The sequence below is a fragment of the Delphinus delphis genome, chromosome 16, assembly GCF_949987515.2.
Source record: "Delphinus delphis chromosome 16, mDelDel1.2, whole genome shotgun sequence".
In the NCBI taxonomy this organism is placed as follows: Eukaryota; Metazoa; Chordata; class Mammalia; order Artiodactyla; family Delphinidae; genus Delphinus; species Delphinus delphis.
In genome coordinates this window covers 13,779,655-13,793,347 of record NC_082698.1, presented here as the reverse complement: position 1 = coordinate 13,793,347, position 13,693 = coordinate 13,779,655, and the positions used below count along the sequence as shown (strand labels likewise).

The window sequence follows — 13,693 nt, the reverse complement described above, 5'->3', positions numbered from 1 at the left end:
GAAAAGATGACATCTGAGCAAAGAAATGACAGAGGTGAGATAGTGCAGCTACTGGGGGAAGGGCATCTGAGGCAAAGGGGATAGCAAAAGCTGGGGTGGAATGATTGTAGGCCAGAGACCAAAGTGGAGGGTGGAAGGGAGCGTAAGAATGGCAGGGACTCTGTGTGTGTGTGTGTGTGTGTGTTCGCAATAATGTAATGCATTAGAGCCTACTGTGATTGATATCCTCCCTTGACCTTGATTCCCTGTCAAGAGCCGATAATACCACTCACCTGAAAAACACTACGGTGGTGTCGCCACAGATCAAAATAAGGGTGCCATTACCAGAGAGCAAAGGCACTTTTTAAAAGCAAAGGGAACATTTGCACTTTTTAACTGCTGATCTGACTTCAAAGTGACAAATCAGGTCTATGAGGTAAGACAATGTGGTTGCCTCTACCTTATGGCTAGTATAACAGAATGAACCTGCTAGCCAAAGCCAGCCAGAAACAGCCTGAAAATAACCCTTTTCATTCCTGGTAGCTAAACCTCTTTCAGGGAATCCTGAGAAATCCCATGAGTTTTTACTTTTAAAGCTTACATATGACTACATTAAGTTCTTTTACTCAGTAAAAAGCTAGGTTTAAACATAAATGAATGAAGCACGTCTGGGAAGTGAATAATTACCATGTACATACAGAAGACACTTGGATTCATTTGGATAGTCTAATTGTACTTAAGAAACACGTTTTTCAGAAAGGCACTCTTCTTTGGTAAATGACTGTCAATATGAAAATGCATGGCGTTAGTTATTTCAGCTAAAGCATGTCAAGAACTGAATAATCAAGCATTAGATTACAAAGTTTAAAAGTTAATACAGCAGCACAGAGTATTTGTATTAGTGCTTTAAGTAGATAAATTAAATAGAAACGTGTCTCTTAAACAGTCATTGAACAAGCAAGATGAGAAATAAATTGAGCTTCACATAGGCCTTTATGGCATCTAACAACTGTGTCTGTCAACAAATGGATCCTTTTCACTGTCAATTCAGCACACATTTTGCAGACCTTGGGTCTGCAATTATTTCATTTCCTTTCTTGGAAATGTAATTTCCACTTACTTTTGGAGAATAAAAGGCAGACAAAAGAAGGAAGGAGTTGCAGTATTTTCTGATTAAGATTATCTGTGTAAAATGGTAAAGGAAAAAAAAATCTATACACACACACTATAGCATTTCTCAGAAACTAAGTTGTCTCAGCCAAATTGCTTTTGTGTCTGGATACTGGTTCAAATGCAGCCAGACTGTTGGTGTCAAATTAGGTGCTAAACAAATTTAATAGGACAGACGAAGAATGAATATAGATCATTTTTCTGTTAGAACTGTTCAAATGACTCCAGTCAAAAGAAAGAAAACACATGACTGCAGGAGAAAATGTACTTTTTAAACACAATGAAATTAGATAAAACTGTAAATCAGCAAAGAAGGTCATTCATTCCAAAAGAGGGGAAAAAAGTTAATAGTACCAATAAGAGAAACGCAAGACTGGAAGAAAATACCAGTTGGCAAAAATAGATCTAAACTGAATCGCAACTTCATTTGTCCAGGCTTCACCTTCTAAACTAAGACAGGTACAGCTACAAAAAAGGGTTCTTTCTCCCCTGACAGAACGGAAAATCAAAGGTTTAATTAACCATGATTACAATATTTGCTGATCTGATTTGTCTCACCTCTTCCTTTTCTTTATGTGACAAACCAGCTGACATCCTGGCAAGAGAACTAAAGCAAAACTAGACTAATTTCAAAAAGAGCTCGCCATTGTTATAAAACAAACTGATCCTCCACCAGATCTGTCTGAAACACATTCAATAGCAGGATTAATTCTTTGTCAATCAAAGTGCCACTTTCAAGCCATATATAGGTAACTCTTTACATAGCGTGTTTTCAGTCTCAGAATAGAGCAATATTAAGGCACAACTTTGAGAATTAGAAAATAAGGCTGTAAAAACATACCCTTCAAAGTAAGTTTGAAGATCTAGTATCTTCTTTGGCTGCTCATGAACCATTAAGAGGGATGATCTAAGTATTTAATCTTGAAAGAATGATTAAGTGTCTTCTGATGCTGAATAAGGATCATCCAAGTCAATTCTTTGTGTAGAAGAAGAATCTGATTTTACCAAACCAGCTTAGGGATGGAATTCTCTTTATACATGTCTGCTTTGCATCAGAATAAGACCTCTAAGCTAGGAGCCTGGAATCAAAAGTTGGCTCATCAAACAGAGGAAGAAGAGTATTTATTGGCTAACCAAATTGAAATCTCTATCTAAGGAGAAACAAAGCAAAGTAACACACAAATTAGTCATCACAGATTCTTCTACACACTACTTAGTAAAGAGCATCATTACTTACTGAAATGTAACCTTGGAACTTGTGCATCCTTCCAATTTACACGACCCTTCACCTGGCTCAGGTGTTGGGGGGGACGGGCTGTTGAATTCTGCCTCCAGAGTTTTCTTGTTCAAGGCTGTTTTTGTTACACTGGATACAGAACCCAACACTGGCATGGATTTGGACTCTGAGGTGGCTAATATTCCAGTTGGACCTTAAAACCAAACACATACCTCAAGTTTAATAATTCTGTTCGATGCTTATTAATATGGTACTGAAAAACAGATGAGCTGAAAATCCCTCAGGAAGTGAAAAGGCCAAGTTTTGTTAAAATTTCAAGAGCATGCTGGAAAATGCTCCTATTAGAAATCTGCTCTGCTTTGGTGGTACTCCTGCTTTTCAGGACCACGCTGAGAAATTGTGTACAGACCTTTAACAAACTCTAAAACCCCAGGCCATGGTTTCCTCAACTGACCAGAGTCCTTTAGTAATACTGGAACTGTGAAGTCTTTACTTCTCACAGAGCATGGCTTTCTGACAGCTCTACTTGAATCATTTGGCCTCTCAAGAGTTAATTCTTTCCAAAACTCAGCTCTGATTTTAAACAGAAAATGGAATGATGTCAAAAAGCTCTTTTTAAAAGGCTCATGAAGGCTTCCTGAGCCTTGAATAGCTTTTATGAACATTTTCATTTTAATGTGATTGAGAAGTAAGTGGGTTTATTTCCTATTAAAATACAGACACAGGATTATAAAAATTAAGTGGCAAAGAGTTTGGCTGTTTACCTTTTGGACTTTTCTGCTCTTTGGGTAGGATCAGAAAACTATAATAGGGCTTGTTACTACAATTATTGGCATATCAGTCTAAAACTTCTATGCATTGAAGCTAAGCTCCATCATTACTTTTTTTCTATCTTCAGTTAGGAAGATACTATCCTAGACAGTTTTTTCAAAGCAAGACTCTAGTATGTCTTTCTTGAAACTTCAGAAGGAATCCTTTTAAAACGAAGCAATTTATGAAATGTCACGAATGTACAAATAAAATTAGAACGTCTAAAAAAATAAGCTAGAGAACAACCCTGAAAGGTGAGGCTAAAAAAAAAGCAAAACTTGGGCTTCCCTGGTGGCGCAGTGGTTGAGGGTCCGCCTGCCGATGCAGGGGACACGGGTTCGTGCCCCGGTCCGGGAAGATCCCGCATGCCGCGGAGCGGCTGGGCCCGTGAGCCATGGCGGCTGAGCCTGCGCGTCCGGAGCCTGCGCTCCGGGGCGGGAGGAGTCGCGGCAGTGAGAGGCCCACATACCGCAAAAAAAAAAAAAAAGAAAAGAAAAAAAAAAGAAAAACTTGGGACTCTCTATATCCTTAAGAAATGTCAGATCATCTCCTAAAATGGAAAGGACTGGTGGGTACAATCCAAAATGCTAGCTAATCCTTGATTATTAATATTAGGCTTTGGAATTTTATTCTTACATTTGTATATGAATGTGTCTGATGAAGTATAACAAACATATGAACTCCAAAAATGACGTTATAATTTGAAAAACCTATCTAAGAGGGGCTGGGAAATTGTGCAGCCATTCTGTTACTGCAGCTCCTCTAGACTTACTCCACGTGGGAGACACAGATCCTCCCTGGTCTGGTAGAAAGCCTCAGCTCACAAAGCATCAGTGTCTGCCTTTCTCATTTATTTCTTCTGTACCGTCTGAGCAGACAAATTTGTGACATTATAGAATATTCTGGTTCAAAAGGCCCTTCCCTCCTGCCTGTGACAAGCCTCACACTGCATGGGGATGTGGGGGTAAAGAGAAAAGGGCAGAAAGATCAAGAAAGTTCATTCGTCAAAGTATAAATATGAAGCTGAACGTAAGATGTGCTTCAGAGCAGCTCTGCTCAGCCCTTGGGTAACTGTTGACTGCAATACTATAGCTAGCTTTAAACAATCTGTCCTTGTAGAAAAGCAAGATCTGTTTCTGAATACACACCAACGCCTGCTGCTGTTCTGCAACTGAAGCCAATTCAAAAGGAGGGAGAGTGGGTGAGCTGAGCCAGAGCTGTTATTTTTCTTACATACAAAAAGAAATAAAGAAAAATGCCTAATGTTTAAGATGATGATGATGATGAACACTATTATTATTGCATCCTATTTAAGCAGTCCAATGTTTTCCAAGAGGCACTTGCTGCTCTTAGAAATGTCAGTTTTGTAGCCCACAGTCTAGGTAAATCAAGGAAATACCAGTTAGCCCCGTAAGAAAAATTCTAAAGAAAAAGGTGTTTCTGTGGCCCCTGAGGGAGATACTAACTTGGGATATGAGTTCTGCCAACCTCAGGCTGCCTCTGCCTCAATTATGATGTTTCCTTTCTCCACTTTGTAATCTCACCTTTAGCCTTTCCATAACCCTTTGTGTGCAGAAGAAAAAAATCTCAGAGATTCAAATGCACCTGAGGAACAAACCTATCAAACTTCTCTCTGTAATTTGCTCCCACTATGCAGTTGTGCTACTTTAGCATCTTATTTGCCCCCTGGAATTTTCATTTTCTCATTCCATGACCTTTATAAAAAGATTACATAGTAAATACCTCTGCCAGTTTGATGCTTGCAAAACATTTGAACCATGTAAAAAAAATAAGTTATTTCTTTTACTAGATGATAGAGTTTGTAAGTTTGTGTCCTCTCTATCCCCCCACACACCCTTTTTTTTTTGGCTTTGGCTACTAGGGAGCTCAAAAGAAAATTTCTGCTCACTTACAAGTCACTCCCTTCAGTATGTTTCCTCTCCATCCTGCCAATTACACAGTTCTTATTTCTCTATCCAAATATTAATGATTCTATTGAATATGTATCTCTTATTCTAACTTCCCTCAAATGATACCTTGAATATTTGTATACTGGTGGAATATAATCAGTAAAATGAAAGAGTCTCACCATGTCCATAAAATGTGTTCCTACCTTTCTCCACACTTTGAAATACTCAAATCTTCATATTGACTAAAATAAAAATGTTTCCTCATTTCTCCCATGGAAAACTAACTCTGAAATAGTGAGTGCTGCAAGTTTGACTAAGTGAGTGAAGAAAGAATGTTTCTGGAGGAACAAAAAGGTCAGTGGCAAAATACAAAATGTAAATGACAGAGCACAAAAATGGCATTCGCAAAGTCCTAAAAATTAATGAAAACTACATGAATACTTTCAGGATGAAATGCTGGAAAAGTCACAGCACTAACTCACAAGTGAATAACAATTCATTATGGAGGCTGGTAAATTCTTGTAAAGCGAACATAAGGGGGAAAAAAGTCTCTTACGGCATCCCTTAGTTTTCCTGAGAGTTGGTTATTTGGGCGTGGGGTGGTGGTAATTCTTACAGGATACTAACAGCAGAATTTCTAGAACAAACTGAATGGCTAATTTTTTTTTTTTAAAGAAGGGCACAAAGTCTTCATCTTTTTATAAAAACGGTTTGGCTGATATTATGCTGCTTCTGGTTCAAGGAACCAATTTACTCCATTGAGTAAATCCCTACATGAAAGCTAGAGCTTGATTATCAAAAACCCAAATCCTTAATATTCTAGCAATTTAAACTTGATAGACATGACAACAATGCAAATTTAAACTGTTACAATAGACTAATTGGAGTTGATTGAACAGAGTCTAAAAGATTCAGTACATTAGCTGTGGTTGCTATTAGTTTTAGTTTAGGGGAGTTTTTCAAAAGCAGCCTCCTGGCAACAAGGGGAAAACCTCATAAAGGTTTCTGCTAATTCCCATGATCAAGCTTATGGAAAAAAAACTGAAGACATACAAAGTGAGTTCTGAAACACACTTTGAAGTCTAATACACGCATATCATGATACCAATGCAAACTGTGATCTCAAGATGCTCAGATGGTCATTTATAGTTGATGACAGAGCTGGACTTTCTCATTCACTTGATTCACAGGCAGGGACAATAAACTAAATGGATATGAAAAATAAAGACGATTTCTTTGCATTTGTAACTGATTTGTAATTACGACTATTATTACTAACTATTGTGCTCTTTGTTCCAGGCACAGTGCTAAGCAATTTTTATATATTGAAATATATTGACTTAATCCTTAGAATAATCCTATGAGGTGGTGCATTTATTATCCTCATTTTATAGATGAAGAAATTGAGGCACAGAGAGGTTGAGTAATTTGCTTAAAGGGCAAGCAGTAAACTGCAAAGCTAGGATTCAAACTCATGCCTTCTGGTTCCGGAGCCTTTACTCAATGCTACATTGTTGCCAAAGTCCATCCCGGATGTCTTTACCAAAGGGCATCTTGCCTTAAGCAAACAAGATCCATAAAAGCCTGATTCCCTACAAATAAATAAACATACCAATAAATAAAAATACATAAGCACTCTTATGAGATACCCATTAAGTACCTTTGCCATCCAATACTTCTCATTCACATAAAAAAATTTAATAATAATTTTTAAAAGATCATTTTATGTTAAAGAGACACTTAAAGGAAGATGCTTCAGAGAGGAAGAGTAGAACCGTGGAAAATTCAAACCAGCTTACTACTGCTATCTGCTTCTGTTGTCAACTTTCTGCGACGCAAAATCCTTTCTAACTCAGTTTCACTGTTTTCAATGTGAAGGGATTTTAAGCTTCTTGAACTAGTGGATTTGTTAAGTGTCCCCTAAAGTGAAAACAAAACAAAAACAAAAACAAAAAGGTTAATGTCTTAATACAATACACAAAAGAATATAAAAGTCAAACCACCAAAACATTACCAGAATTTGAATGGAATTAGGAACTAAAATGAATTTGCTATATATGTATTTTTAATGTGCATATCTTTAACACACAGTGTTGGATCATTTAAGAAGATGCTACTGATGATGTAAGATGTTAGCTTTCGTAGCAAAAGAACAGCACAAGAATACCTCTTGATGGGCTAACTATATGAAATTCAGTGGTGGGAAGGTACTTGCACATTGATGATTAAGATTCTGATGTGTGTTGGTCGACCACGCGGAGAAGAAAACAGATATACTGAACTCACCTTAGAAGGTTATCTTGACATGGCAGCCATGAGTTACTGACCCAAATCCTTGCGGCACTGAAAAATGTGGCCGATTCTTCAGAGAGAATGACCCTGGCCGCACACCTGGTGACAAGGCGTGCTGCCGAAGGAAGCACATAACGCTCTCCGGCGGCCTAACCCAGGAGGTGCTACGCTGAGCACACCTCGCTTCTCTGTGAAAGAGCAAACGCTACAGTCTACAGGGAGGCAAGGAAGGGCCGGCGCCGTAATCCCACACTCCTGAACAGAGGAGGCAGTGAATGAATGGATTACTCAGCACCCAGAAGACACTGAAGGAAACAAGAGATGCCATAAAGCTGTGCTCCTGCTGAAAGGCGTACTGACTTTCAAGAGGACAGAGGAAGACCCAGGCAGTGCTCCCCTGCCCTGGCTCCTCCAGGAAGTATGTTACGGAGGGAGAGCTACGGTCTTCTATCTCCATTACCAGCCAAGTGTTTGTACAGAACACTGGGTGACACACTTCTTTGTAGATTTAAGGGGTAAGGATTTAGCACCCCACCATTACAAGTGGTCCATTTTCTTTTCTAAGAAATGCCCCCTATTTCTTTGAAAGAGCCCTCCTCAGCTGTGCCGCAGGCTTAGGGGGGAATAAAAACCCAGCTGAACCACAATCTTTTGATCAGAGAAAATCAGAACCTCAAGTCAGGTATAACTTGCCAGACTTCAGGCCAGAGTCGGAAGGCAGGCTTTGTCCACCCAGGCTAACAAGTAGGCCAGCCTTTGTCACTTCAGCTCACTATGGGCTTGCCTGAACACTGCTCCCTGCCACTGCCAACTCCCTGAACGATTCTAAGAATCCTACTAGCTAAAATGGTAACTCATGTTTCTTCTTTAACCTATAAAACAAAAAAAGTAGCTTGTAAAATTAGGTAGTTACAAATCTCACATGATATAGGTTATTATGTTGGTTCGGTTAGAAAGGTGTTTTTCTCCCTAACTGCACAAAGTTATAGAAAAGCAGTCTGTTGCTGGGAAAACTGACCAACAAGATTAGGAGATTATATTCCTCTGCTGTCAGCTAGCTAACCAAAACTGATGTGTAAAATTCTTAAGGCTCATATTTTAATCAGGCATCTGATACTTTCCCCCTGGAAGAACCTCTTTCTACTTTGGATTTATTGCAAAAATTCATAAAATACATTAAAGGAAAATCATATTACATGTAACACTATAATAGCTTATTTTATAATTTAAAAAATTAGATGATTTCTTTATTTAACAGTTAACAATGCAGATCTGTACCCACTCATCAAAGAGTTATATAGTAAGGTAGGATTAACACTGATAAGGTAACGAAAACAGAACTAAAACCAATTCAGATAAATTTTTTTTAATGCATTAGAAAAACTATTCCCAAATCATTTGTGTTTATAATTTTTAAAAAGTTCTATCATTTGTAAACAGAAAAACTTATGGCCCTTACTAAAATCACTCAAACTACCAGACTGTTTGAACATCAAGGACATTCTGTGTGATTTTCCCAATGGCTAGAGTTAATTCAAGAAAAAGATATGTGTCTGTGTATGTGTGTATGTACATGTACATACACATACACCTTCCAAGGATATCTTTTATTGAAGAATTTACCTTTCACAAGAGTCTCTATTTTTGTTTGGATAACCGCATTACTTCCCCAAACTCCTGACTGTGGTGAGCTATCCTCTCATCGCACCTGATACTGAAGGAATTCATTTTCCAAGTTCTAATCCTTGAATTCCCAATTTTTTTCTCCATTCACTGACCAAGGCGGTTGACTAGGTTAGTATAGGAGCAAACTTTAAATATGGAGGCAATTATGGAGGAAAGGTTTCTGTATGGATCTCAACCGACGTGATAAAGGAGCTCAGCTAATGAAGTACCAAGACTGTCTTAATTATCTACTTATATTATAATCATAAAATTAGAGAAATCACAAATCACCACGTGGTACATACAATTCCTTCACTTCACAGAAAAGAGAATCCTATAAATCAGTGATCCTCAGCGTTTTGGGCCAGGTCCCACAGTAAGTCAGTGATAGGGCTGGACCTTGAACTTAACTTTTCTAATTTCTATTTCTACTCCAAACCGCTTTCATCATTTAACAGTCTTAATCCCCATGTTAGATAAATGTTCATAATACCAACAACTCTAATTGTCAGGGAACAAAATTAACTATTCAACAATTCCTGGGTAATTTGAAAAACTGAAGATGTTCAAAAAAGACCTAAAAGTGAATTTTTAAAAAATTGTTCTGTCTCTTTGATTTAGAGGCAACTGAACTTGAGAAGAGACTTTCTGATTAATTTCTGTTGATTTATTCTTTGGAAATGCCCGTTTCCACTTAGAGTGGCTTTTAAATGGCTGGTGTGGCTCAAGAGGTTTGCGAAACCTAAAAAAAAAGAAACCCTTGTGTGACTATGAGAAATAGCTATATATTTTTTATCCACAAAATACACAACTTTAAAAATTAAGTGTAAATAGACTTGGAAGAATAAGTTCAGTCAACATTGAGACTTTAAAAATTGGCTTGAAAAGTGTACAACTCCCCCAAACACGAGATGTGTTTTCTACCCATGTGCTAAGTTTCAGCAGTAGGCTTACAACTCAGGTCACTTTCATTGCAGTAAAAACACCTCCAGACTGAGTTCATTCCTGGTTTCTGTTTTGCAGTAGAACTGAACACAGAGCTTCTTGGTTTCTTGGCATCTCTTGGTACAGGTGCTCACTTTCCACTTCAGTACACAATCTGTAGACTTTTTATGTTCTTTTCATGTTTGTTTCTCACATGCCACAACTGTGAGGTTCGTGTCATGTACTTTGCTGGGTACTAAATTCTGATAATACTAATAGTCTGAACTCCAGCAAGAAGCACCAATAGAGCCCCATCTGATAGGGGCTTCCTTTCTCTCCTAAAAGAAGTATGGTTTATTGGCCCCAAGTGACTGGGAGTTACAAGTGATCCATCATCCCTCAAGGGAAACGTCTGTGGTAGTAGTGGAAAGTTGCCATTTGGCACAGAAGAGTAGGGGAGAGCATCGTGAGTTCCACTTTAAAAAAATTTAATGCAAAGAATAACAGCTATTAGTGATACACATTAATGCCATGTAAAGTAGAGAAATCTAATGATAAATCCAGGACAAAAGAGGATGAGGGCAATTTGAAGAAAAGAAAGATGTTTTGACAATTTTTATAATTTGTTAAGTTATTCCACAAAAATCTGTTCACAAATTTCTCTCCTTGAAGTGGCACAAAACTATAGTGAGTATGATTGTATAGTGAACATGATCTTTAAAAGCAATGCTGTGATTTTCAGTAAACTTGCTACCAACCAGCATTATCAGCAAGTGGGGTAACCTGGGTAATCAAATATCATATGTATCTCATGTAGATGTCTGATTTTTCAAATAAACCTGACTTAAAAAACAAACAGTGAAGTTTACTCTTTCACTGAGGATCAGAACTATGACCCTAGAACCTCCAAATGCCCCTGGGGGCATTTTCATGAACAAAAATTAGCATTACAATGTAGAGACAACAAAAAGGACTGTCATAGGGCATTCTCCTTAACAGAACACTGGATAACAAAATTTTCTCACCAAAGAATCCATGAGATAATAACTACATACTTTTTCCATGGTTTTAATACTTTATTCTGTAGGTAGACCACTACTGTTAGCCAGTGCTACACACCTCTCTTTAGTATTAATTCCACTCACCTAAAAACTACAGCAAACTAATTAAGCCATTCCGAGTTAAGTCTACTGTTTCATGCTTGATGAAAATAATTTTGTTTACCACAATTATGTGGATGTCTGCATGCAATGCATAATTAGCACAGTAACAACGAACATGGGAATATTAGCTCTACCTCCGCCCCCATGTTTGTTGACTTACTGTGCATAATAACTGGTATTGAGACTGTAACAAGATCTGAGAATAAAGCTCTTAGTATCCAAAACATTTTCTAAGTGAGGCATTTGTCTCCGACAGAAACTGTCAGACAGGGCAGTACTCATTTATTTTGTTGGCAAAATCTCATACTTTGGAAAGAAGAAATATGACTAGAGATGGGCATTAAGCATGTTCTCTAACGGATGTGAATTACTTTTAGAAAATGAAATTTGTAACATAAAGAAAGGAAGTTCTATTATCCAAATTTATCATGACTTTTCAAAACTGTGAGAAAAGCAGACTATGACTCTGATGCTAAAATATTTGGGGAGAATCTCTGATTTATACTTAGGTGCCAAGAATTCCACTTTCATGCCCCAAAGTTAAGCACTATCCATGTGAGAGACTACTATACAATATACTATTATCTACTACCTTTATCGTAGATTTACTTATAAATAAATCTACTGTAATCTATGTATAGATTTACTTATAACATTATTTACTATATTTATATTTATAATATATCTACTATATAAGCATGTACTGATCCTCACATCTGGCCAGACACTTTATCTTCAAGTTGTAATACAAGTATTGGAGAACAAGAACAGGAAACAATGATTTGTGGGAAAGTGTACCCATTCTTTTAGAATAGAAACAGCAGAGTACTGACACATTATTAACACACCCAATGGAGGAGTCCACAGCACAGTCAAGTAAACTATCAAAAGTAATGAGGCTTACTGTAAATGGAAATCAAATATATCAAAACCAATTATTCATAACAGTAGATTTTTAAAATATTCTTCCATTTTCCCATTAACTAAATAATAAACTGAGATCTATTCTTACCAGTATTCCTTTTAGTTCATTCACTGCACTTTCAGAGCCTTTTGAAGATTCTGGCTACAATTGTAAAAAAGAAGAAAAATGACTGAGTAATTCAGTTTTAAGATACCCAACAAAGACTTTTACATAGCAAAGAGTTGGTGGCTTATATTGACTACATTTTTTAAATTAGGTTTATGTCTTACGGTTAGTAAAAAATATTAGACATGCTAATGCTCCCAAGGAGCAGTTAAATAGAAAATTAGGTAAGAGCCAAGCTACCATCTTCTACACATCATTTTGTTACCTACTATCATCATATGTAGAAAAGATCTGGTAAACATTAAATTTCAAAGATTTAATTCCAAATTATTCAGAACATTTTACAATAAACTCTTCTTCACTCTCATTGCTGGACTTGAGCCAGCAAACGAGGACTAGGAAGGCAGGAGTGCAGAGCAGAAAGCAAGCAACAGGGCAGAGCACCTCTCAGCTCCGTCAGCTCCAGGCCAAGGCCAGCTTACAGAGGACTGGCACGTCTAGTTTCATGAATTTCACAACCGGGATCACAGGAGAATGTTAGCATCACCAGCTACCAGAGTAGTAAAAGACCTCAGAGGGCGTGCAGTCCAAGTACTTCATCTTACTTATGAGGAAAGTTACACTTTGAGGAATTCTGTATTTGAGTCAGGTGTCTCGATTACAAGCCCAGTTCTCACCTGGCTACACCACGAACAAAATAATTTGAAATGAAATTCTGGGTAATACCTGCCTGCCCCATAATACCACAGTCTTTGTGGACCCCTCAATGAAAAGATGGCTGAAAAAAAACCCTCTGATCTTCCCTGTACCACTTCCTTTCACAAAGGAGATGAAGAGAAAACCTACAAGACACAGTGAAAGGAATCACTCAGGCCTCTCATTCCTAGAAAAGAGGCAAGGCTAATCTTTCATCAAGAGATGGGAGGTGAATAATGGCAACCTATAATTCTTTCCTCTCAAAAGATAATAAAAGAAGAAGATCCTATTCCAATTTTTAAAAACGTACAGTTAGAAAAAGTGAGAGAGAGGTTTGCTGCTCATGTACAAATTAAACTAAGGTGTTCAACTTTCATAGCCTCCGTTTTCTGTGAAATACACATGCCATCAGTGGCAGTCACAAGTGCCAGTCAAAAGCTCTAAGACACTAATTTTAACCACACCAGCACCACCACCAACATCAAGGAATTTAGTAATACGCAGTTAAATTAGTACTCTCAAGGCAGGCTTGACTTCTGTAGGTAAGCTATTCGGTGACATGTTACGACTTCTGAACAAACACCCTGCCTAAAGGCATACTCAAAAGTGCTGCTCTGCCACTCAAGTCGCCCTCTGACTGCACAAGCCTTTTCAAAGCCTGGACTGCAGACTCTCATAACTGGTGACATTTCAGGAAAGTACTGATGGTACTGGGGGAAGAAGTCTGCACTGAGGCATGCAGTGACCATTTGTTTTAAAGGTTACTGACCAGGTCATTCACCACTATATCTACACAGTTTTAATGATTAAGAGCAAA

At 37.8% G+C, this 13,693-nt stretch overlaps 1 protein-coding gene across 6 annotated transcripts in view; it reads right to left on the bottom strand.

Annotated features, from left to right (window-relative positions):
• Positions 1 to 13,693, bottom strand: part of SHTN1 (shootin 1) — a 103,139-nt gene that overhangs the window by 16,236 nt on the left and 73,210 nt on the right. For 4 of the 6 annotated variants that reach the window (XM_060034002.1, XM_060034001.1, XM_060034000.1 and 1 more), the window contains 3 exons: positions 12,163 to 12,216; positions 6,906 to 7,026; positions 2,387 to 2,579 (listed from right to left, as the gene is read on the bottom strand). In XM_060034002.1, the coding sequence (XP_059889985.1) occupies positions 2,387 to 2,579; positions 6,906 to 7,026; positions 12,163 to 12,216 (368 nt within the window). The other 2 variants (XM_060034004.1, XM_060034005.1) reach the window with 2 other exon arrangements.